Here is a 26,207-nt window from a genome sequence, read left to right as displayed (position 1 = left end):
CACCACATCAATTATTATCATTATCATTATCATTATCATTATCATTATTATTGCAGGCCTACGTCTAGCTTATGTCGGGAATTATTCAGTAGGCTAGGCAGCATATACATATATATATATCTATGCTAGGCAGGCTATGCGACGCTCCTCATAAATATAAGAAGTTATAGAACTAAGCTGGAGTAGCCTACGCCTTACAACAAAATATGGGCGTGTACTTCAGTTAGGCAAGTTGTCACTTCAGGACTTGTCATTACGGCCGTAAGGAGAAACGAAGAATCCACTAACTTTGATACCAACAATGTCGTCAGGTCAGAGATTTTTCATTCAGTTTGTATATTAACAATAATCTTTTTTTTTCTGTTTTTTTTTTTTTCGCAAAATGACTTTCTAAAGCTGACTAAGTGTAACTGTTATTTTGGATTGCCTTTTCAAATAGATTTCCCATGAGGATAGGCTGTAGCCTAACTATTATTTGACGGACCAAATTTGTGACCAGGTGTGATAGGCTATAGGCAACTAACGCAATTTAGGTGGTTCAGTACCATTTGGCTTCATAACCTTTAGAGGGAAAAACGGATTGTAGAAATAGACCAAAATGAAGGCATTTAACTATTAAGAATACCCGGCTACATGATAGACAACCCCAAAAATGAATAGCCTATAATTAGCTATCCTAACCTTATTTGTTCAATTGATGGAATTATAACAGAATTTCCGCCCGGTTCACATTTCAACCTGTTGGGGGTGTAACAGAGCCATAGAATGGTTTCTTTATAGTTTGTAGACCTTGATGGTAAGACCTAGTTATCTAGCATGCAACCTAAATAACAGTGTGGACTCTAACAGGGTGGAAAGTTTTGAGTCATCAACGTTTAACAAATTGTCCCTCTACAGATGAACATAACTTCTATAATTAGACCCTATACCAAATAGGCTATGTTTTCTTAAATGTTCTGATTGGATCAACATTCTCCATAGGGTGTAACTTTAAGAGTGCTCCAATATGATAGCATTTCAAAAACTACAACAAAAAGGTTAGAGTGAAAGTTTTCCAACTGAAAAAGAATGCTATCACTGTCTGAAAATAGCCAGTAGTCTAGGCTAAACGAAGAAAATGTTGATTTGTATGGAGTCTATCAAACATTTAAAGAATATTTTGATGTTTTTATTACATTTTGGTTAATAGTTCTTATGGAAGTTAATTTGCACTGCATACATAATACAAATGGAATGCATTGCATAGGCTATCATTTAGCAGACGCTTCTATCCAATCCATTTTACAATAGTGTGTAAAATGAGAAAATATGTTTAAGTGTTTAAGTGATCCCCAGGGAAATATAGGATAGGAACCCATAACCTAGTGGGTCCTGTTCCCAGGTGTCTCTGGGAATCGTCTACCAAAAATTGGTATGAAAAAACTTTGACAAAACCCAGGCCTATATGACCACCATAGAGTAAATCATTGGAACCAGGATACCAGGAATCACCCATTTGCTGTTTGATAGTTAATAAGGCTATAGCCTAGGCTTACAATATTTAGCAAAGGAAAAAAAAGTTCCTGAACATACTCCAGTGGAAAAAGTCCACAATTTACTCTACAGGCTACAACCATTATGAAGACAGTAGACCAAGACGAGTCGGCCACAAAGTCAGGTGGGGAGATGTCAGGTGTGAGGGAGCATTGGCCTACACCTCTTTGCATAAAGGATCTGCGTGTGGTATTTTGGCAAGTTATTGAACTATTCATTCATTCATTCATTCATTTTCATTCATTCAACCATCATTTATTGTCGGAGGTTCATTGAGGGTAGTCCTCATTTTCAGTGAACCCAAGATAAAATAGAGAAAAATAGCCAAACAGCATATGGAGCAGCAAAGTCGCCAGTGTACCCGTTAGGTAATCAACATAGGAATTAGATAGGAATTAACCTACGTCATTTTTGCTTGTTGCCTGACTTTTCACTGGAAATTTAGGGTCCAGTGTATTCATTTAAAAGGTGTTTCTTATGTGTTCTGCAATACCTTTATATTGCTTCACCGCTATGAGGCACTGCTGTATTATAAGTGTGCATGTATTTACGTAAAAAGGGAGAAGAAGAATGAATTAAGATGGTGGCTATGTATGAACCTTTACCAAAGTCCTTTTAGGCAAGTCCCTCCACTCAGCGGCCATATTGTGATACTTTTTGGGCACTTATCGGGCATCTATTTTGGCAGACATGCGCGTGTGCAAGGCTTCACGACACCAACCTTGCTCCAGTGGCGAGATCACAACACGTGATTGGAACAATGTATTCACAACACACCACATGATTAGCACAATGTATTCACATGTTGACTTTTTGGACACAGAAGGGGCGGAATATGTGTAGACAACTGCCATATTGCAGTTAAAATCTAACCCCATGCATTTCTATGGAGGATTTATGAGTGCTTTGTTTCGTCATTAGAAAGTCTCTGCCTTTACTGCTTACAGAAGACACTACAATGCCACAGCCTATAATTAAACACATGTATCTGTGCTTCCTTTGTGTTTCAGATAAACATCCAACATATAGGCCTACAAATGAGGACAGTTGCCATGAGGAAATGTAGGGAGATAGCCTCCAGCTTTGTGTTTGTTGCCTAATAAAATCCCAGGCTAGCCCAAAACATGATGGAGAGATGTGTTTGACTGATTGGATGCCCTTCTGATTGACAGTATGAGCACAGCTGTGGCTTATCATGAACTAGGAGAGGCTCTTGAGGGCCCTGAGACACTCACAGGCGGGTCCCTTAGCCTCTCTGATCATGAAATCAGAGACTACTCAGAAATTGATCCTTTGCTACGAAGTAGCCGTTCACACAGGCTGCAGTTGGATAATGATAATGATGACCACAGCTCACTTTCTGGGCATATGCCCAGTGAGTCTGTTCGTGCCATGCTGCTTCAGATCCTGGTGCCCTTCCTGCTTGCAGGGATTGGCACTGTGTCGGCTGGAATGCTGCTGGATGTGGTTCAGGTGAGTTCTGCGAGTGATGTTTCAGAGTGTAGGGTATTGACAACTGTTTATGAACCTGTCTTTCTGTTTGTCTTTGTGTCACAGTACTGGGATGTATTTGTGAACATCACAGAGATCTTCATTCTGGTACCCTCTCTTCTTGGTCTAAAAGGAAACCTGGAGATGACTTTGGCCTCAAGGCTGTCCACGGCTGTAAGCAAACTTAGACACACACACACACACACACTCATAAACAAACTGCCTGTTACATTCTTTCATTTGCATCACATGCTCTCTGCTCCCCTCTGTGAAATCTAACACAGACTTGTTGAGAAAACAATGTGGCTATGCTGTTAAGTTTAGGAATATAGCAGGAGCAGTATAGTATGGTTGTAAAAGGAGTAGGCATGTTCCCCAGGTAATAAAGACAAAACTGGGGGGATTATTCCAGTGTCTGTCTGTGTAATGAATCTGCATTTTTATTGTCAGGTTAATGTTGGAAAGATTACAAATCCAAGAGAAATGCGTAATTTGGTCATTGGGAACCTGGCACTCAAGCAAGTAAACAGTTTTTCCTCATTGTCAATCTGTAATGTTATTTTGATTCCAAAATGAAACACATAACTATGAATGTAGATCTTTTGAGTGGCACCACATGCTTTTGTTCCGAGGTGCAAGCCACTGTGCTGGGCTTCCTGGCTGCTATAGCTGCCTGTGTCCTGGGCTGGGCTCTGACAGAGGACCTGACCGTTAGCCATGCATCAGTGTTGTGCTGTTCCAGTGTGGTGACCGCCTTCACTGCCTCCCTCTTACAGGGTAGGTCACCCTCAACTCACTGCCTGACCTGTCTGCCAAACCCAGTGACACAGCGCATACAATTCAGTGTTGTGCTCTTTAGGATAGCAATCAATGTCTTATATCTGCACAGTAGTGCCAGGTCAGTAGACTCTATGCCACATCATGGTCGACCACGTCAGCAGTTCTACAATGTTCAACAATGTACCATCCATCCCTTACCTTTTAAGGAGAGACTCTGATTTCCCAATAGGCATCCTCATGGTGGGAGTCATTGTTGGGTCCAAGAAGATGGGTATCAACCCTGATAATGTAGCCACGCCAATAGCAGCAAGCTTTGGAGACCTGATCACACTAACAATTTTAGCATTTGTTGGTCAAGGGCTGTATGACTGCACTGGTAAGAAGAATTGGATAAAGATTGAGAAAGGTCATTTAATAAATAAAATACTCTCTCTCCCTTCATTACTGTCTTTTCTGCTCTCACTGTTTGTTATAGGTTCGTACCCCTATGTTTCCTATGTACTTTGTGTACTCTTGCTCTGCCTGATCCCAGTATGGGTTGTAGTATCTTTTCTACACCCTGAGAGTCGAAAACTGCTGTATACTGGCTGGGAACCAATCATCACTGCTTTGTTTATCAGCAGGTCAGTAATTCACATTTTCTGACAGATAGACTTTGACAAGTAAAACCAGCTGTAGTAACAATATTTTGGATCATAAAGTTATGTTTAAATTGCCTGTCACTATGTAATTATGTTTTATATGAATAAAGTGTGCCCCATACCCCAAGAGCCACAGTTCCTTTACTTTTCACCACAGCATGGGTGGACTTATTCTGGATAGAACCGTGTCAGACCCAAACCTTGAGGGAATGGTGGTATACACCCCTGTCATCAATGGTAATGTTAGCAAACACATCAAATATTTCCACAGGAATATCATAACACAGGCCATGCATCCATGTTTTGACTTTGATTTCAGATAAAAAAAAAGTTACCCATTTGGGCAACAAGCACTGAAAGCACTTTTTGAGAAAACCTGCTAAGCAATCTTGCTGCTGGCAAAGAGCATGGGGGCTGTTTTATCCAAAATGACTGCATCAGGTCATGGAAAATTAAGTAGAAATTCGCAACCATATGGAGAATGTAAAAAAGGAATCACAGTTGTCATGTATAATATTGCATGATAAATCTAAAGAGCTTACTATACATTTTATACGATAATGCCCTCCAACATGCAAGGTAGGTATGTATATTTGTATATGTCACTGCATGTGAAAGGGGCCATAATTATGCCTGTTAATACATTGTTATAGTATACAATATAATAATGAACCTATACAGTTTTTCCATTTGTGTTTTTCCTTCATCATCCGAGAGTCAGTAAATGTGATTTACTGAGTAAAATCAGCTTTGCTGAGCTGATCCAATTACTTTAGATGTTGGACTTTATTTGAATTAAATTTGGATCTGTCCAAACCCAATAAATCTGATATGGCATTTTAGGCCAGCAAAATATTGTAGTATGATTTTGTATCACTGGCTAATATCATTAAAAACTATTATCCCTTCCTCTTGTCCTCTCACCAAGGTATTGGTGGTAATCTTGTCGCAATTCAGTCCAGTCGCATTGCCACATATCTACACTTCCACTCTGTCCTTGGAGTCCTGCCCACAGATGCTAGAGGCAACCATTGCCCTTGCCATACCTTCTGTGGCAAAGGTACAGATCTTACCAGTATGATATTATTTGAGTATGTTAACTTGCGTATGTTAATGTATGTATAGTTATAGTTTAGTATGTCAACTTCTATCTGCTAGTTGAACAGTTGCAAATACCCACATTCCATGTTTTCTGGATTTCTGTTGTTTTTGTCACTAATGGAAGTAGGCCTCCTAGCAAATATTAGTGCTTGAAAAGTACCGGAACTCCCCTCTAAATTGGAATGCAGGTCAAATGGTTGCAAGGACCAACATCCTGATTGTGTATCATGTGAAGGTCAGGAAGAGCACTGTAATGTTAAAAATGAGTAGTCTCAATCAATTTTGAAGCTGCTGTATGTTTTTGTCAGTCTTTTATCATTCACCTTTATGGCATTACTTCTTTTCTGAGAGGATTTTCAGCAGAACCTGATCTGTAATATATAAATTAACCCAGTGGTTGTTCAATCATCTTATTGCTTAGTACATTTATCTTATTGTGTATCATTGCTGTCAGACCAAATTGTGTACTGTATGTGTATCATAAGGCCCAAACCAGCGGTCTGCTCAAGTTCTACTGCTGTTGGTGATCCCAGGTCACCTGATCTTCATTTATGTCATTCACCTCATACAAAGTGGCCAAACACCTCTGACGCCCATCTTCATTACACTCTTCTTGACTGCTGCTCTTATGCAGGTGGGTGTACTAAGTGTTCTCAAGCTGTGTTAGTCATTTTAAAGGTGCCAGGGCAAGGTTTTGTAGCCTGTCCTTAATTAGTGATGTTGGTAAAAAGCAAAGGTTAGTTATGCAGGGATCACTGTGAGACATGTTTGGTGAGTTGCTTGCCATGCTGACATGCATGGGTACTCTATAAACTCTTGTCGTTGTGGTGTATGCAAGTGTTAAGCTGACCAGATATCCAACTGGAAAAACATTACATTAAATAGATAAAGCCCATTTTGAAGGATGACCACTGTGGCCAGATTTCACTTGAGTGAGAACACTGAGAAGACATTCAGGTTGTGGATTTGTATGTATTTCTAAACATGCCTTCATATATTATCCTCATCAGGTGTTCCTACTGCTGTGTATAGCTAACTGGATGGTGCACTGTCTGTGGCGAATTAGAAGAGACCCAGATACTTGTTCCATTCCCTATCTAACAGCTTTGGGAGACCTCTTAGGGACTGCTTTCTTAGCTTTAACTTTCCACCTCCTGTACATCATTGTGGACAAGGAAAGTGACACAGGAAACTGAGCTGACTGCTTGTGAAGATTTACAGCTGCACACAGCATCATCTGTACTCCATCTAGACATTATTCTATTTGTACCTAATGTCTTTCTATTCAGGTAGCATACTCCTGGTTTCAAATATGACTATGGACTTCAACATAACACAAACATCAGCGGTTTTGGGGGAAAAAAAATATTGTTTTGTGTTATCAACCTTGTCATGTGTGTCCTGTGGAGGAAATATTTAATTGTTGTGTGTTTTTATGTATGAGTGGCTGATCCTAGCTCACCATGTCTCTGTATTTACCTGTGCCTCCACATCCCAATGCTTGTCACTCAGTTTTTTTTTTTTTATTCCATGCTGTATTATTCCGATGTAGCAAATCAACGTAATATCTTGTATAAGCACATCTTCTATCCAAATGATATATTTGTAGTTCCTTTATTTGAACAAAATGCCATTTGTAACCATTTGTTTGAACAAAATGCCATTTGTTAGGTTGGGCCTGCCTGGGGCTCAGTCCTGGCACCCTACAGGTTATCAGGCCCTGCAGGGGACAGTCATTCTTGCACATCCTCTGTAACACACTTTTCTCGTCCTAATTATGCTAATATAATATTATTATAATAAGAACGAGATATAATAGTTATAGTTATAATAATACTGTATTCCTTATTGAACAATATGAACAATAGTAATAGTGTAGGATATCCCTAAATACTCCACCGTGTTCTTTCTCATAAGGGTTAATGGGTTAGTATCCTTCCATAAAATGAAAATTAATTGATGAAATTTGATGTTTGGAATTTCACCTCACAAAACATGATGGTGTGATTTATCATTACTTTGAAGTAATATATTACATTGATGGTATTGATGATGTGATATTGAGCATTAATGGGATGTTTGATTTTTTATTTGATTTTTAATCAGATTATTTTATTTAAATCCACCATTATTTTATTTAATAATCCACCTGTAGTAAGTAGCCACGTTTACATGGACAGTTTTTTTGTCATTCTGATTAAACTATTCCGATTGAAAAAATCGTGCCGTCTGTTTACATGGGGTACAATCTATTCTGATCTCTCAGTGCTTTAGAATATTTGATCGGAGGCCATTGTTGCCTACTTTTCCTTGAGAAGACACAGCAGTCAATCTGAATGACTGTATACATGGGTGTTAATTCGGAATAGGAGCAGACTACACCACCTCTTTCATTCCGATTAAAATTCTGATGAGATCAGGAATTTTCATTCCTATTGAGGTGTTTATAGAAGTGTCCATGGCTACTGATTGTAGTGATTTTCAATCTGTTGATACCAAAAACATAAACAGATCTTACACTTGGTCAAAAAGTTATAGTACCTAATTACATAATATTTGTGTTGCTTTATTTATACTTTATGTGTTATGGTTTTTATTAAAGGTTATTGACTTTTGACCTCAGTAGGCAAATAAAGCATCTCTCTCTTCCATGCTCCTGAAGCACCATGTTGATTGTTTACTGGTTATGGCTTGGTCTGAGTCACTGCATTTCACCTTTCTGTCAACACTCATATTAGATGCACACAAGGAGCATGCATGCAAGAGGAGTGAGTGAGTACACATAGGCTACACCTGGAGCAGTGGGGAGCCATTGCTGTGGAGCCCAGGGAGCAGTTGAGGGCCTTGCTCAAGCCTTTAGGCCATGGCCCATTCAGGCAGGACTGTGAGAACACCTGGATAGACAGGAAGTGGAGTGACCATTTGTCCAGACATTCCAGCTTTCAAGCCCACTGATCAGACCTGCTGAGGTGGAAAGTTCAGCTTCAGAAAGTAAAAGTCCTACCACATATCTGTGACTTTCACTTAAACCAGCTGATTCTAATGAGCACAACTCTTCATCGAGGTAAAGCAGCTAATTGGTGAGATAACCTGTTTAGTGTAGGCTACAGGTAGATCTAATACATGGTTGAACTTTTACTTTCTGAAGCTGGATTTATTGTTAGGCCTATTGCTGTTTATTCTTATGAAGTAAATAGGACTTTTATTTTGACGAAATCAATTGAATACATGCAGCTGGAAGTCCGCTCATTTGACGTACTGGCAGCTCCGCCTGCAGGAGCGTTTTAAATTCCATTCATCGTGTAGTAGCCTACCTGTTTCAATATTCTTTGCTAGATGGAGGTCCAGTCACTTGTAGATTTGTGAGTATACAAACACTAGGCTACACAAATATGTTCACCTATCCGCTAAATAGTTAAAGGCTAGCTACATATTTCATAGCCAGCCTAACTTAGAGCAAACCACCTAGCCTACTAGCTTTAACATTATTGAAATGATTACTGCATCCTACGGCCAAGTGTGTTGTTCTCTTTACACTTTGCTGCAGCAGGGGTGTCAAACTCAGGCAGTGGTTAGATTTGTTCGAATGAAGCCTAGTGGGGACCGTCATTCATGGTGATTCTCAGTTTTCTGCATGGGTGTTAGAGTGTTGTGTGATATTAAGCTTTATAATAATATATGATAGAGCTATGGCGTTATTTAGCTGACTTAATTATGCGAGTGTAACGCTGTTTACCGATAGACTCTGGGTTAGCACTATTATCAAGTACATTCTGTAATATCTCTCGGTGGATTCACTCGGGAGGGGCGCTGCTAGATAATTTGGGCCAGACAACTTTGAAATCACATCGATGCATGCACGCCACTCAGTGGGGGTGAAAAAAAACAGCCAGAATAATTAAAAAAAATAATAAACCAAAACTGCTCTTCTTGAAAATCTTCAAGGTGTCAGTCACAACTTCTAGTTTATCCTTCTGTGTTGTATCAATGCGATTATGAGCTATTGGTCATAAATCTTATCAAATATTTTTGTGAAATCTCCGTTTCTGGTGGATGTTGGAATAGAGAGGGGGAATAAAGTATCGTTTCTCCTTAAGAGGAGTGTCTTAGGGAATGTCTGACAATACCCCATTACTAATACTAGTCTAAAGTGAGGGACTATTCACTTTAAGTTGGTGAAACTAATGAGTGTCACACGAGCGCATAAAGAATGAAAACAAGCGCAGATACAAGAATCGAGAGCGTTTATACAGAAACTGTATACAAGTACACAAGTGTAACAATCATAATTGAGAGAGCACAGAAATGACATTCGCATTGTTCATACTTTATGTGCTCGCATAATTAAGTCAGCGAAATAACATATATACCCAATTATGAGCAAACAAGTAGAAATCATGTACTGCTGTCATATACTGCTCTTTCTCTCTTGAAAAATACCCTATGCTCATGTCATTGTTTTCAGCCTCTTCCTTCCTGAGTATGGTTAGGTTTAATCAATTGATGGAGATATTGCTTAATTACACATCGTTGAAGACAACTGGATGTGAATCTTTTTTTTTTCTTTCTAATTTTCCCTTCCTTTCCCAAAACTTCTGGGGGGCCATATGAAACTTCTGGCGGGCCTATGTTTGACACCCAGCTATGTTTGACATAGCTTTACAGTATACTGGAATGATCTAACTGCAGCATTAACACAATGTTACATAAGTGCACCACAGTGATGATCCTGTTATAACCGAATAATAGAATATGTTGACTTCTTTTTCACTTGTATGTTTGGCAACTTAATTATCTTAAATTATATCCACAGGAGCGTTGACTATGTAGCCCGGCGCGCCGAAAATTGCTATAAAAAGGACCTAAGAGATTTGCCTGAAAACATCAAGGACAAAGTAGTGCGCATTATGAGCCTCCGTGGAACACTTACCGACTCCAATATCAGCCAGGTAGATCCTACTGAAAACAAACTGGCCTTTAAAGGCCCTGACTTGCATCATGAAGGGAGTATAGTGCCCAGGGTTCTGTTCCCTACCTTATGTTCTCACTTTATTTCCCCCAGGCCAAATGTTGAACGTAGTTTGGATATGCTATTTCTGTGGATCAATGGGATCCAAATCTCCCATCTAGGATATAGATTTGCCTGACAGATTAACCTGTCTTGAAAATCACATTCTGGGGGAGCTTTGGTGCAACTGGCTACAGTGACTGTACCGAATTTGGGTCCAAATGCCCATGGGGACACAAGTTCACGTCCAACCCGGGTCATTTCCCGATCCCACGCCGTCTCTCTCTCCCACTCACTTACTGTCTCTCTCTTCAATGTCCTGTCACAATAAAGGCAGAAAGCCCAAAAATATACTTTAAAACAGAAGGAAATCACAAAATTAAAAGGTCAAGTGTAATATGATATAGGAGTCTTTGGAGGATGTGTTCTTTTTCTTTTTTATGGAAGAGAAGAGGATGGTGTATTTTTGGCTGTAGTGGAGTCATGTACTTATTGGTGTTTTTTTATTTTTATCATCTTTTTTGTGTGTGTGCAGGGGTGGGGTAGCATGGGAAAACCCAGACGAACCTGTTAGTCTGACAAGGAGGCCATACCTAGCGTTCATGGGCTTTGGAAAAACCTTTCTCCGAGTGAAAACATCATCATTCCGCGTCATTCACGTCACTTAAAGGTGCCATGTGTAAGAATTGAGGTAAAAATATCCAAAAGGTGAGCTACACGCATCAAAAGAGTGAGAAGAAATAAGGGCGATGATGTCATTAAAAAAATAACAAGGTATAGTGCTGCAGAGATATCAACCTGAATTAGCATGCTAAATTACTAGCCACAGCCCGACAGGTGTCTCAATACCAGTTTCGGCCATGGGAGGCAGTATGCGGACAACATAACCGCTAGCCAAACTGCAATACACGAGTCTCGGTTGTTACTCTAGGGTAAACCAGCTCACTTTCTGGAGGTATACTGCCCCCATCTTTTATGGAATGTGGAGTATGAATTGATTTTTGGCGGACATTACACATGGCACCTTTAATGTGTGAGTCAGAGGTCGGAAACTGGGGCTAGGTTTTGCTAACAGAGTTGCCCAGTTAGGGGCTCATCACTTTTGTCGTCACGTTGTAGTTCGTTTGTAGTCCATGTGGCCTTTCATGTCCAACAGTTTTAATGTGAACTTAGTTAGGAATTTGCCGTGTTTGTCACTTGAAAGCTGCATATCTTTCTTTCACGAGCATACACTATATTTTAAGCAAATACAGTTGTTTGTTTAGGATTAGTGAGTGTATGTTTTAACCTTTGTTGTGGCATCCGTGTTTGTCACACATTCCGATGGCAAAGCACATGAACACTTGCTGTCGGAAAAACAAAGTAGCCATGGGGGCGGTCCTTGTCATTCCGAGGTGCTCTGAATGCACCAATAGAATACCGAAGTCTTGACGTCACCTTACGTCAGACTTCGGTTCAGTCCCTCCAGGAATTCGCGATGTTGCGATCGCAACAATTGACCGATCCCAAGCCCCTCCTCCCATTGTCAGTCCCATAGTTACTGTTGCTAATAGTCGGACAAGTTTGCAGGAAAGTGTGCGAGAACGCGTGTTCAACATGGGTACGCAGCACCATTTAACAGTATGCTAGATTTCTGGGCGTCAAGTAATATTGATATATTCAAAAAACAGAGGCCAGAAAGGCCTTCAGTATTCGGAAGGACACATTCACAATGTCTGCTGTTATCAACGAGGTGGAACACCACAAATTGAGGACAAACCAATCTGGTGTTATGGATCTTAATGGGATGCATGTTAACTGGGGATAAACAATTAGCACGTTATCACAAGCAGGTAGTTTACCTTATTTGCTGCAGATGTGACTGATTCAATAAACAGGTCTGTGCAAACATATGGTGTTGACGTGTCCATAACAAAATCTAACCATATTTCGAGGATTAATTAAAGACGGGTCCAAGTGCTGCAGATCCAAGTTCCCACGCAACTTGGGAGAGTGGCTAGCCTGTTAAGCAGCTCATGTTGGGGAGGTGGAGAGATAGCTTCGCTTCGGTAGGCTGATAGCCTACTTATTATTTTGAATGGCTGCTTTAGAAGGAAGAGTTCAAATAAACATGATACAAATGTAGGCTATTGAAAAGAAACCACTAGATCTACCCGAGTTTACCCATACAACGCACGACATATCTGCAGTTTGCAGACGAGATTTGTCTTGCACAAGACTTCATCAGTGCCCACTTATGCTATACTTAATTTAAATGTGGGCAATGTAGTAGGCCTAATATTGGCGATTTCGAGACTGCATAGCCTATACAGCAAGGTTTTCAATCGGCACATGATTTGATCTTTAGAAGACATTGGCTATCTCTCGTTCAGCCATCAATGATTCATCACAGTAGTCTATTCCGCTTGAAAAAAAAATGGTCATTAGCTTATTTCTGTGAACAGTCTTCTATCCCAAGTTAAACATGGCAAGGTAGCCTATGCCCATTTTCGTACACACTCAGATTTCTTTACTGAAAAGTAGCAGCCTATCCAAAGTTATGCAAAGTTAGGCCTATGTCTGTCAACGTTTCACACGGTCAGGATATCGGATGTCACTTCTACAAGTATCCCAGGCATATATTTGAACCTTTTTGAGCTCTTTAGTTATTTAGTTACTTAGGCTACTCGCAAAAGAAGCATTAGCATTCACATAACCGGCGTATTGTAGGCTACAGAATGGACACTATAAAATTCAAAATTGACCGAGGTCCTCCGACGTCCTCATTGTGACATAGTAAAAGGGGGCGGGGCTTGGGATCGGTCAAACGCAAATTCCGCAAATCCTCGTGCGACCTCGCAACTTTGTCCAAACACTGCAACTTTTTCGCATATCTGACCAATCATCATGGTTTCCCTGTGAAATTTCACCTACAATAGTCCCTCGCGCAGAATATTGAGTCAGATGCCACACTCACTTCTGCAGACACCAGAGATCTGCCCTATAACTTGTTCACTCCTCTGCAGTTTTGATGACAATAAATGGAAGGCTAACGTTAATGATCTGCTTTACTTGCATCTTTCAACATGGTGTTGCTAACCTGCATAGGCTATACTTGGTTTACTGACATTTGAGTAGGCTACAATATGCAACCAATTGGCAAACGTTTACACCTGGATATGTCCTTTTAACTCGTGTTATGTTTGCTAGCTTGTGGGCTCAGTTTGTGTAGTGCTACCAAAATCATAGAAATTAATAACATTGTAAGAAATGTACCTCTTCTATGATCCAAGAATGATTTCATACGAGTTATTTTTAACATTTATTTTAACTAATGACATAGAAAACATCCCGAATTCCATCCAATACACTAAGCAAAAAGTTATTTCCAGTCGTAGCCGAACACAGTGAGATGCAAGCGTTCCAATCCACTTAAAAATGTTATCACGCTACTCTCACGTCCTTAAAGTGGCAGGCAGTCAATTAGACTTACACACCACCAATGTAATAACATTAAAGAAAAGTGTAGTCTAATAGTTTAAATCAATATGAAATTACTAGATACTTAGTTGGCTATTAGTAATTATGCAAATCACAGAATATGATTTATTATTAAAAATATATGAACTTTTACATTCATATATGTTGAATTACAACATATATGAATGTATTGAAACATATGATATGATGCCATCTCTTTAGGGGCTGTCTTTTTTGGACAGTTCTACCCAGTCAAAATGTTTACACAAAAAAAAGTAGGCCTACTTTGATTTTCTGTTACCATTTACCTTTACTTATCCTTTTTTATAAGCATCAAGATGATCAGTGTAATTTTGGTCTTACTAACCTTAATTATCCTCAGTTAAAAAATAATAATAAAAAAAAATCGCAACTATTTTTGCAATTTTCACTACCTCTCGCAATTTCTTCACAACAAACAGCTAAAAACACCGTAACTTCCATCGCAATTTTTTAGAAAAGTTGTTCCGAAATCAGGCATTTTAAATCCTGGAGGGACTGTCTATTGTCACCCATTTCCAATGTTCTAAAAACCCAGGCACCAATCACAATCGCTAATCTGGCATGGGGCAGGCCACCAATAACTGTGCCGATGGCGACAGGGTTAAACCGATATGGACTTGCATTGAGTAAACAACTGCATTTGAAACCTTTATTTATAAGTAAGAGTTGATTGCTGCACTTTTGAAACAATTTGATAAGAGTTATTTGAACCCAGGGTCTTTTTCACCATGACAAGTCACAGTGAAAAACTTATTTTTAATAAAATCCCGGTACACTTACTATGTTCTTGATGCTTCGTTTTATGTGTGGGGAGTAAGGGACCCTGTTCATACTACTGCAGAAGTGTGGTGCTATTTTGAGCATTATTAGTGGTTTAAAAATGGCAGTTTGGATACGTTTTTACGCACTGTCCTTAGTACTTGCACTTTACACTTTAATGCACCAATTTATGTTTAATTTCACTGGAAGCCATAAGTCCCATAATTTAGTCTTCCAGACCCACTCTCAATCTCAACTGAGATACGATCTGTTGCCAATGAGGCTAGGGGTGGGGTCCTCCGATTCCTATTGCAGACAAGTTTTAGCTCAGTGCTCCTTCACTTGGCAAATGGATCAGCACTTGAACATGAGCAGGACTGTATTGAGAAGCCCAATATTGTATAGGACTAGTGTACCCCCACAAACATTTAAGTAAAATTACAAACTAGCTTGTTACAACTACAGTCACAGTTTTTTTGACAAGTAGCTAATTATTCTATGCCAAGTAAGAAATGTTACAGTAGCCAGTACAATGTCTTGTTACAGTAGCATGCGGGTAGATTGCTGTGCCCTATGGATGTATCTCCCACCCAACGCCTTATAGGGCACAGTATACTTGACACAGTGGTCACTGTGCACGCAAGGTGTGATGTCACTGCGAGTGGGATTTAGCAGATGTTTTTATCCAGAGCATCGGGGACTTACAATTTAACCTGAGCCAACCTTTTTTCAGACAGAGAGGCTACTGCTCCACTATACCTCTAACTACTTAAGTAACTAGCTGCCTCTCCATTATTTCTGCTGCACTGTTGTGCTTTTCCATGAGTTTTCAGATCATCCAATTTAAGATGGGCAACACAGGACACAAAAATAGAGAATCCCATTATCATAGAGACAATACAAAACTGGGGAACAAATCCTGAGAGCATAAAAATAGAACATAAAAGACCCCCTCATGGGTGACTTCAGTAGCACTCATATGATATGATACACTGTCTCATATATCTAAACAAGCGTAGGAATAGAAATATTCTCCTTTTGTGTCTTAAGGTGTTGCATTCAGGAATAAAAACACTTGACTTGCACAACTGCAGGCTTTCTGACGTGGCATTGCAAAAAATCTCCTGCTGGCATTTAAATCGAATATGCCTCTCCAACTCTACAGAAATTACATCAAGAGGTAGGCTACTAGAAAAATATTTCTTTTTCTACTTATTTTATGTAGGCAAATATTTCCTACATTTTCCCAGGAATAACCTTAAATTAGTGAGAAGATATATACATATATAAAAAGAAATGCAATAAAAATATGAATGAATGAAATTACTTTAAAAGTGATGATGTGTCCCCACAGGCTTAGGAGCGCTTGCATCCTCCTGTCCAAACCTGAAATGGGTAGACCTGTCTGGCTGTGTGTCGGTGACAGATTCAGGTGTCCAGATCCTGGCACGCTGCTGCACAGGACTGGAAGTTATCTGTCTTGTGGGCTGCACAGCTCTAAGTGACAAAGCCATTCAAGAGCTAGGAGCTAACTGCCATATGCTCCACACAGTTTCTATCTCAGACACCTTGGTAAGAGATATTTGAGCTACTGAGACTGTCTAAAAACAGTTGTGTTTACTTACAGCCAGAGCCGGACAGTAATGGAGTACATTTACTTGAGTACAGTACTTGAGCACAATTTTGGGGGATCTGTACTTTACTCGAGTATCATTTTTGGGGAGTACTCATGACTTTAATCAAGTACATTTGAGAGGCAAATATTGTACTTTTTACTCCACTACATTTCTATCCATAAACGTGAGTACCCGTTACTTCTAAAAAAAAAAAGGAAAAAATAAAAATCTCGGAAACCCTCAATTTGTTTTTTCCCTCTCAAACGTGATTGGATTGTGCAGGCACCACTGATTGGGATAGCCTATCAGCAATCACCTTCAGCTTTCCGCCAAAGTCAACTCCATGTTCAGATTTAGATAAGAGACGAAACCATGGACGAAACAAGTGACTAATTTTCTGAACAATTTCATGATAGTTTTCGCTTCAAGTGTTTCAATTACAAAATAGTATTTTCTATTTGAAATACGTATTTTAAATACATGTATTAGAAATACTGCCCATCCCTGGCAACATGGTAAAAAGATTAAAATGACTTTATTTTACTTTTAATTCCTTTTACATTCTCCAAGGTATTAAAATTAACATTTTTCATAACTCCATGTAGGACGTTTCTGTACATAAATGTAAGCACTGTGGCAGTAGTAATGCAATATTTAGAAAATGTAGGCTACTCTTGATACTCAAGTACTTTTAAAAACAAGTACTTTAGTACTTTTACTTAAGTAGACATCTGACTGTTGTACTTTTACTTGTACTTGAGTAAAATTTAGCAAAGGGTATCTGTACTTTTACTCAAGTAATGAAGCTGTGTACTCTGTCCACCTCTGCTTACAGCAGAGGAATGCTTGAAAGCTGAAACCATCAAATAATGCTACTGAAACCTGAGTATTGTGTAATAATGTAATCATTATTATTCCTTTTAAGTTCTTTGTTTGTAATGCACTCCTTTTATTTTCTCTGATCCCCAACCAGTTTGATCTATAACAAATGCTCATTAAGGAGAGTGTGTCATAATGCTGTCTTTTCTTGACATGCATTAGTTTACAGATGCGGGTGTCATCAGCCTTGCAACAGGATTGTGCTCCAACAGTTTGAAGGTGAGAGTATGTGAGGGATACAATGCCTTGCAAAAGTATTCAACCCTTTGTCAGTAGGCCTAAATTCTAAAAGATAATTTACTTTATTCTCCTGGCGGCTATTTGTAAACCTAAACAAGGCTGAGGGCCGGAGGGTATGAAAACCAGGAAGTTGTTTAGATGCGAGTCCAGAGTGCGTCAGTCGCACTGATCTATATGTAGCACCATACAAAATGAACTGATTCCGTCGTCAGTTTAACTTGTATTGTATTTAATAATCAAATTAGAACATTACAAAGCAAAGATGTAAGTCATGTGTGGCGTGAGATCGAGTGAGCCAACTACTGTCCAGGGGCTAGGGGACTGCCTTGATAGGCTTGTTTTAGTCAGGCAATGCATACATGTTTATCCAGACACAAACTATTAGTGGCAGGATTCCTACGGGTCATGGAATTTCTGGAATATCATGGAATTTTGGAAAGTCTATTCCAGACATGGAAAGTCAGGGAATGTTATCATTTTTGGGGCAAAGTTATGGAATATCAGGGAATTTTGATGTAGGAGTTTAAAATGTACTTGCCAAAATACATCGATACAAATATTTCCACGCAGAACTGGTGCATATCTGGTAATTTGTTTTACTGCTTCCTTGAGTATCCCAACATTGTTTATTCAGTGCCCATTTATGAATCTCTCACTCTAAAAAGTAAAATATTCTTGAATGCTATACGTTAGTAAGTAGTATCGTAAGTCATGGAAATTCATTTTTTTTTGTCAGGGAAAAGTCATGGAATTTTACATTTGACTTAGAGTGGGAACCCTGTAGTGGTGACCATGTGACAAGGGTCAGGTTGAATAGCTTTGCAGGCAAAGTGTGTGTTGTATGTGTGCTGTATGTGTCCTCATACTGATGAAAATAAATATATGTACTGTACTAAATGAATACATCTAAATAGTGAATCATCTAAATAGTGATTCAGATGTTAATGGCTTGAACATTTGATGTGGATTGATAATTAGGAGACCTCATGGTATTGTGGAATAAATTTTGTGACTTTCCCCTATATGTGTTAAACCTTTCGTTTTTTCCATTAGGCTGTACAATGCATATTATTTTAATTCAGGTTTATTTACAAAATGTTACATATGGGAAGAATTGGTGTTCTCTATTTCAGTATCTCACTAATGCAACACACATGTCTGGGTATCCAACCTGCGCTCTCCAGGAGCTGCTTTGTAATATGATCAAGATGATCATGCAACGTTCATTGTTAGAATAGTGAGGGCTTTCCTCCCGGCAGGCAAATGACTATGTGTGCATTGCCTATACTTCTCCAGACAAAAGTTGATGAAATGTAATTAACATCATGTGATGCAGCCTACAATAGTGAAAGGATTCATATGGTCTGTTGTGCTTGAGTTTTCTATTGTCTCTGCTGGAAACTACAGAGTAATACCTGTAGTTGTGGGGGTTTTTTATCCATGAAGTGTCCATGAATTGTCATATGTATGTATGTAAGGGTTTTATCTACAGATTTGTGTGAGGAACTGGTATAAGATGGGTAATCTTGTGTTGCTGGTAACATGTCCCCGGTCCTGATTGCCTTGACCATCCCCAATCATATGTTTTGCAGGAAATCCATATGTCAAGATGTACAAAGCTGACAGACGAGGCAGTGATTTTTGTTCTCACAAATTGCACCAAGATCAGAACATTTGTCTTCCATGGATGTCCACTAATTACAGGTTGGAACATGTGATCATTTATGCTGGTACCTTAAAAATCATTAAAATATTTTGTATACATTTTTTTTAACTACATGTACTTTTGTTCTTTGTCTCGTGACCATTATCACGTCATCTTATTTGCTTTCAAGATCGGTCCAGAGAGGCCCTACAAACCCACACTGGTAGGGACAAGATAAAACATGTGACCTGGACAATTTACTGAGGAAACATCCATGTGCTACAATATTGTTCATCAGTTCCCCTTTCTGACTTCTGAGTTCAACTTCAACATGTGAAGACGTGCCGTTTGTGTGCATTCCATAGTGGGAATACTATACATAATGGTGACTTGTGTTAATTTTTAAATATGCATGGTAATTTTTGATTGTGCACTGTTCTCATTAGGAGCATTATTTATTTGAAGCTTTTATTGACATGATTTATGTAATTTAAACATTTATTGTGTAACATAAACACATGTATATCCTCTGTTATTTTGTTCTGGTATTATCAGTTTCATTCCAATTCATTGCCATGACTAACTGTGTGCACAATAATAAAATATGAGCTGTCTACCATGGTATAGAGGGAAAAATATGTTTTCAGGTCTGGCAGGTAACTGCCATGATACCTTCTGTTTGAGTTTGTGATTCACAAAGTTAACATTGAGTTTCTAATTTACCCATTGCAATGGTTTTAATGGTCTTACTTTATCCTTCTACAGGCGCCCGATACTTGTGCAAAAGCTAAAAAAAAGAATCCATCAGAATTGATTGACCTGCTCTAAAGAGAGAATTTGGACAAGTGCACTCGCAAGGGTTACACATCTGGTTTGTAAAGCCAAACAGTACTACTGGTTAGTCCATAGTTCTCCTCTCTAACTGATTCTGGTAATGTGTACTGGGCCAGTAATTTGATGAAGTTTTTAATCCTGTGGTTTTCAAACTGTGCACGTCCAGGGTCACCAATGTACACTTGCGTGTTGTGGACTTTGATGCACATCTGCAGCCAAGTATGCAAACTGTCAGCCAGGTCTTCATCATAGAACATGTCTCCAAGCAAGATGAGATCCCAGTGCTCAGGTTCAGATCCAATGAGATTGTCAGTGACACAGGGAATCGGCTCCAGATTGTTAAGTTCACAGTTCAGCTGTATAGCTACAGCAGCAACTGTCATGAGAGAACAGACTTTCATCCTTAGATACAACATGCCTCAGATTTATCTTTCTTTCATTGGCAACTGGCCTACAGGACATAGCCAAGTATTTACATTTGGACCGCATTTGTCTTCAAATGTCATTGTTACATGCAAATTTTGTGCAACTTGGCGACTGGGTTTTACCTGTATCTATGTCATTGGCAACCACATGAGAAGCACTGCACATCTTTGCAGCAATAGCTGATGCTCCACAACCACTACCGAGATCCAGCACTTTTTTCCCTCTGGAGACCTCAGGGTTATCTAACAAATACCTGAAGGATGGATTTGAATCCAAATTAGATACAGTCAAATGTGCCAGAACTATTACTTAAGTGTAAGAAGACATTAAAAAAAAGACATAATGCGTTAAATGCATTAGTAATTATTAAATTAAAGACGGTAATGCGTTAAATGCATTAGTTGTAAAATGACAGCCTCTTTGTCAAAACATAATTCAAATTCATACCTTGAAAGCGCTTGCCCTCCAGGCCAGTATATTGCCCAATAAGGGTCTGAAAAGGGCCATGTATCTGGTCGTGCTTGCCAAAATCGGCACTTTGGAGTGAAGAGGCTCAAACGGATTTCAGGGGTTAAAGTATTGTCGCTAACAATTTCGGTGTTTTCCATGACAAATTGATTTATGTCAGAATTCCTCGTGTAGATAAAACGATAGAGTCCCCTGAAAAGCCAAGTGTCAGCTATCGAATGTCTGAAACTGGCCAACATAATTTGAATCTCTGAAAACAAAATCAAATTCGCGAATTATCTGCGACCATTACTGTCCGTACTGCACATAGGTACTGCACCGTAGCCTCGTGCATTCAATCAGAAAGAGTTCAGGTTCTAAATGTTACTTTTATGCTACATTCCATCCTGGAAATTCTGAAACATTAGGCTCATTCAACTTAATACCCTGCTGCGCAGACCTGGCTGAACGTAATGTATGCTGGACTTTTACACAATAGAAACATACTTTGTGTTATTGTTTCTTTTACTTTCTATGGTGTTATCGTTCAGACCATAGACGGTATCAGTTGCATGAAGTCGAATACGCCGTATGATGACTCAAAACTTCCGGCTTGAAGACACTATACCAAAACAAAAGCAACTACTGGAAAATGGTCAATAAATGCCACACAATGATCACCAAAAATAATGCAAAACAAACCAACTAGCTGGCAATAATATGCTAAAAGCGAAGGAAAGCTAAAAACAAAATATGCTGCTCGGATGAAGGGGGGGAACCTGACATAGCCTATATTATGAAAAGTTCTTGGCCTGATGGCATCGGTCCTTTTGGTTCAAAAAACAAACTAACTATACAGGCTATAGCAGAGAACTTCTAATAAGAGGACTATGTGACCTATATAATTACAGTTACAATTATATGGGTGTTAAAACTGCTTAAGCAATGCTAAAACTGCTTAAGGTCCCTGGTCGTCTTACATTTTGCGTCACATGATTCCTAAAGGAAATGTGTCTTCTGCTACTGTCGGTGGTTGGTTGGTGCTCTTAAACAAGCTTAACAGTTTTTGGCAGTCTTAGCGGATACCGATTTGGACACAGTATATGATACAAAGGTACTAAATACACATTTATTCACTGACCATAAAGGTAATTTGCTAAATTGGTAACTTTGAGCAAGGTAAGCTAACTTGCGCTAGGTCAGACTTTCAGTCACTCCTACGTCAAAACACCGCCGTTTTCTTTAGAGTTAATAACCTTGCAAAATTGCCCCTGTAGATTTTTAAATCGGATATATGTCCTGTGTTTGACGATTTTTTTCTACAGGGTTTCCAATGGATCCAACTGCCTCGGGTGTCTTTTGCAGCAGAATGCTTAGCATGGTCAACTCTGAGGATGTAAATGCTATCATTCAAGCACAAAGACATATGTAAGTTCATAATGCTACATTTAATGTTTTGAATCGAACATGGTTGCGCTCTGATAACAACAAACGTAAAGTTCAGTGTGTTTGGGGAAATGTGATATGTGTTGTGCTTTTATTATTATGTTCATTTGTTTACAATATTGATAACCAAAATGTTGGCGACCTCAATTCTGTCCGTTTCAGTTCCCCATTAACGTTAATGTTTGATTCGTTGGCCTATCGCTGTCTCCAGTGTCTAGGTAGGCCTAGCATTTAGGTAGAGTGTAAAATCGCGTGTTTGCGATGTTGAACGCTAACCTGTCTGTCTGATATAACATTAACCTAATTTAGGATTGAGTTGGCTAAGGTAAGCTACCTTTTAGTCGACTTACAGACAAGGGAATGGATGAATTAAACCAACTCACACAATACCCCCAGCCCCCCACACAATAGTTTTGGGGAAAGCTTGGTGGTCTATCAGTCTGTAATAATGCAGTAATAGTCCAGGCAAAGTAAAGTCTGACCCACAACTAATTGCAACTGAATTTATTTTCACATTTTTATATTTCAATTGGTGATCTAAACACCATAGTTAAAGTCCATGAAAATCAAGTTGTGGAAGTACAGTATGTTAAAATGTGGGTTGTTTTTATGCATTACCCTTCAGCAAATACTCACAAAATTGTAATTAGAATGTCGTAGAATAAGCATGCTAAAGAATATCTGACCCCATCTAACTTAACATGGAATTTTAGAATCTTGCATTGTTGAGGAACATTCTTTTTTTTTTAAAGAGTTAGTGAATTTCTTGGGCTTATTTCAGACTGGTTTGTTGCAAAATGGATGTCTATTTTTACATTTTGGACCTTTGAATAAATGGAAATGGTTGTTGAGTCTTTAAATAGAGCCAGTGTGTTTGCATACAAGTGTTCCACAATGCTAAAGCTGTACAAACACATAGTTTTGTATAACCTTGGTTCGCTGAAGAACATGAGACGTTAACCAAAGGATAGTCCATCTTTGATGATATCATCGATCTGAACCACTCTCCAATCACCCATCTAGGGGAATATTTTTGTACTATATAAAGCAGTGTCTGTGAAATATTCTTCCTCTTTCAACATTCTGAAGTGACCGGCAGGCCGTTAATGACTCATGTTATCCTTCAGAGAACCGAGGTTATATACATAACCATACATTCTCTTTCAGCAGAGTTCACTTGGCGCTACACATATAGCCCTTGTGATTGTGGCCACATAGTTCACTGAGAACCTTTAGCAAAGTGTATAAGCATTCGCCTCTAGTAGAGTAAGTCATTAGCGGAGTCTATCATGTACGCATGACAATGAAAATGACCTCGGCAAAGTATGTAGCGTTTCTGACTGACCACACTCTTCCATGGTACAAAAAGAAGAACCGTGCCTTCCGTAGCAAAATCATCTTTATGCATGACAATGCACCATCTCATGCTGCAAAGAATACCTCTGGGTCATTGGCTGCTTTGGCAGGAAACAAAGGAGTGCGTACACATCACAAGAGTGCAGGTGTTGGACCAAAAAAGTAACTGAGAAGAAATGATAAAGGTCCACACACTGATTAAAGCTCCCAAACGTGGATTTATTTAGCACAACGTTTCGGACATGTTGTCTTTCATCAAAAGTGCAATGAAGTTCTTCTCATTGGCTGCTATGGGCATAAAAGGAGAGAAACTCCTGACCTCAACCCTATTGACAACCTTTGGAGCATCATCAAGCAAAAGATCTAAGAGGGTGGCTGGTAGACAGTTCACATTTCTCTCTGGGAGGCTATTCTGACATTCTGGCAGCTCTGGGAGGCTATTCTGCAAAGACATTAAAGCAGAAACTCTCCAAAAACTTACAAGTTCAATGGATGCAAGAATTGTGAAGGTGATATCAATTTAGGGGTCCTATGTTAACATGTAACTTGGCCTGTTAAGATGTTTTTGATTGAAATAACTTGTGATTTAATTTATATGACCTCCTATATCTATATATATATATATATATATATAATGCTGCAAATTCAACAAATGACCATTTTTAGTTCTTTACAACCTACAAAATTTCTTAAAACTCTGTTGTGCATAATAATTTGGAACAGTGCATTTTGAGTTTTTTTATTTTTGAAAAAAAAAAATACTGTTATCATTGGGAGGTTTGATGACTGATGAAAATTATACTGACTGTCATTTGCATCAACTATTTAGGAAAATCTGAGAAAAATGTAACTTGCATAATAATTTGGAACGCAGTGTATTAGCTCTCAGTCTGGCATAACGTCTTCGTAAATTACGTTTAATTAAAAAGTGTTTCAATCATCCCGGCTCTCCCCTATTTAATAATTTAAGAAAGGCTGCTCCAGTAGCCTGGGTGAACCCAGATAAATCTGTGAGCATATTTGAGTGAATTTGCTCTGCAGATCTATCATCCAATTCACAGCGATTTCCAAAATCAATGAAAACCCAGGAATCACAGCTGCTCTTTTTTATGAGGCAGTGATGGGTGAAGGGGTATGATTAGCACAGTATGGTTAAACACATGAAAATGTTTTTCTTCAACATCTCATTTTTACATAACTGCAGTTAGTTGGATCCACACCTGCCTGGGCATTTGTAACCTGCTTCAGTTCCCTAATACTAGGTTCCAACACCACCCCTTTTATGGAAATGTGCACAAAAAAAGTCTGCTTATGTGTGACTTGTTTCTTATTTCACCCCTCTGTTTATATCTGCCAGGCTTGACCGTTTTGAGAAGACTAACGAAATGCTCATCAACTTCAATGGCTTGTCCAATGTGAGACTTCAGCAGATGAACGACAACTTTCTAGTTCACACTCGGACTCTGCTTGAGATGAAGAAAGATCTAGACAGCATATTCAGGAGGATACGGTCAGTTTCTTGGAATTTGTGTTTGATTTTGTTTGTGTTTTGGTGTACCAACTTGGGCCTTATTTCCTTTTTACCCATCCAGGACATTGAAAGGAAAGGTCGCTAAGCAGTACCCTGAAGCATTTAGCAGTAAGTTTGAAAAATGTGTGTGTGTGTGTATATATATATATATATATATATATATATATATATATATATATATATATATATATATATATATATATATATATATATATATATATTACTCATTTTAGTAATTCTAACATTCTACTAAATACTTCAAGAAACAAGTTAAAACATCATTCTTGTAAATTGTTGGATTTGAACCATACAACTCAAAATACTTTTGGAGATTGTTTTCTTTCCAGTCTTTTAAATTATATTTGAATTTACAGATATTCATGAATCCCCTGTCCTTGAGGAAGAGGATGAAGACTTTGATCCAGTCCCACCCAGTATGGCAACAACTACAACCACTGCCACTTCGGAACAGAGCACAGAATCTTGTGATTCAAGCCCTGATGTCATCTCCCCAACTGTAAGCCGTTGCTCTGATGACCTCTCCCAAGAGCAGCCAGAAACTCCTACCCTTAATAGTCCTGAAAGAACTGAGCTACAGGATGAAGGTCCAGATTAATTTGAAAAATACAGTCTATTAAAAGAACTTTGATGTTTTGATCTGATGTTTGCTAAGTGTCCACGGTGTGGCCATGCAGCCACTTGTTGTTGAAAATGTTTATCGTGGTGACCATGCTAAGGTATAGTGTGTTGTTGTCACTCATATTTATGTCCAGTATTGGCCATCTGTGGTAAAAGCATGAATTTATTTATTTAACATTTATTGACAACTAAGCATGGCTGGGTTAATTTTCATTCAAAATGGCTGTCTGGTTTGTTTCTGAAGCATACTGACACATTGTAATTAAATTTAATTAAGTTGTACAACCTTGAAACATTTCTGTCTGAGTATTGTTTTAAACAGAATATTTCCATT

General features: G+C 38.8%; 4 protein-coding genes across 7 annotated transcripts; 3 read left to right on the top strand and 1 right to left on the bottom strand.

Moving 5' to 3' along the window:
* Window positions 1-258: 258 nt before the first annotated feature.
* slc41a2a (solute carrier family 41 member 2a) lies at window positions 259-8,190 on the top strand. 2 transcript variants are annotated; one of them, XM_048256067.1, is made up of 11 exons: window positions 259-311; window positions 2,563-3,006; window positions 3,091-3,198; window positions 3,475-3,546; window positions 3,657-3,801; window positions 4,034-4,180; window positions 4,280-4,427; window positions 4,603-4,682; window positions 5,374-5,505; window positions 6,032-6,180; window positions 6,557-8,190. In XM_048256067.1, the coding sequence occupies exons 2-11, from the start codon at window positions 2,707-2,709 to the stop codon at window positions 6,740-6,742; spliced, it is 1,467 nt and encodes a 488-aa protein (XP_048112024.1). In that variant the 5' UTR covers window positions 259-311; window positions 2,563-2,706; the 3' UTR covers window positions 6,743-8,190. The 2 variants fall into 2 exon arrangements, with proteins under 2 accessions (XP_048112024.1, XP_048112023.1); XM_048256066.1 differs by having other exon boundaries at window positions 266-311; window positions 2,544-3,006.
* A 616-nt stretch (window positions 8,191-8,806) lies between these two features.
* On the top strand, window positions 8,807-19,525 carry amn1 (antagonist of mitotic exit network 1 homolog (S. cerevisiae)). Of its 2 annotated transcripts, XM_048257482.1 has the most exons (8): window positions 8,860-8,908; window positions 9,097-9,161; window positions 10,360-10,495; window positions 15,865-15,994; window positions 16,169-16,386; window positions 17,472-17,528; window positions 19,142-19,253; window positions 19,385-19,525. In XM_048257482.1, the coding sequence occupies exons 2-8, from the start codon at window positions 9,133-9,135 to the stop codon at window positions 19,456-19,458; spliced, it is 756 nt and encodes a 251-aa protein (XP_048113439.1). In that variant the 5' UTR covers window positions 8,860-8,908; window positions 9,097-9,132; the 3' UTR covers window positions 19,459-19,525. The 2 variants fall into 2 exon arrangements, with proteins under 2 accessions (XP_048113441.1, XP_048113439.1); XM_048257484.1 differs by lacking the exon at window positions 9,097-9,161 and having other exon boundaries at window positions 8,807-8,908.
* A 236-nt stretch (window positions 19,526-19,761) lies between these two features.
* Window positions 19,762-21,424, bottom strand: etfbkmt (electron transfer flavoprotein subunit beta lysine methyltransferase). Its single transcript, XM_048257485.1, has 3 exons — window positions 20,902-21,424; window positions 20,577-20,707; window positions 19,762-20,404 (listed from the first exon to the last, which is right to left on the bottom strand). The coding sequence occupies exons 1-3, from the start codon at window positions 21,159-21,161 to the stop codon at window positions 20,055-20,057; spliced, it is 741 nt and encodes a 246-aa protein (XP_048113442.1). The 5' UTR covers window positions 21,162-21,424; the 3' UTR covers window positions 19,762-20,054.
* On the top strand, window positions 21,326-26,166 carry kxd1 (KxDL motif containing 1). Of its 2 annotated transcripts, none has more exons than XM_048257486.1 (5): window positions 21,326-22,015; window positions 22,227-22,329; window positions 25,061-25,213; window positions 25,296-25,342; window positions 25,609-26,166. In XM_048257486.1, exons 2-5 carry the CDS (start codon window positions 22,235-22,237, stop codon window positions 25,848-25,850), a joined length of 537 nt encoding a protein of 178 aa, XP_048113443.1. In that variant the 5' UTR covers window positions 21,326-22,015; window positions 22,227-22,234; the 3' UTR covers window positions 25,851-26,166. The 2 variants fall into 2 exon arrangements, with proteins under 2 accessions (XP_048113443.1, XP_048113444.1); XM_048257487.1 differs by lacking the exon at window positions 21,326-22,015 and adding an exon at window positions 22,062-22,080.
* The last annotated feature ends 41 nt before the right edge of the window (window positions 26,167-26,207 follow it).

Source organism: Alosa alosa, chromosome 11 (assembly GCF_017589495.1).
Source record: "Alosa alosa isolate M-15738 ecotype Scorff River chromosome 11, AALO_Geno_1.1, whole genome shotgun sequence".
Classification (NCBI taxonomy): domain Eukaryota; kingdom Metazoa; phylum Chordata; class Actinopteri; order Clupeiformes; family Clupeidae; genus Alosa; species Alosa alosa.
The sequence above is the reverse complement of the archived record's forward strand: the minus strand, read 5'-3'. Positions and strand labels throughout refer to the sequence as shown.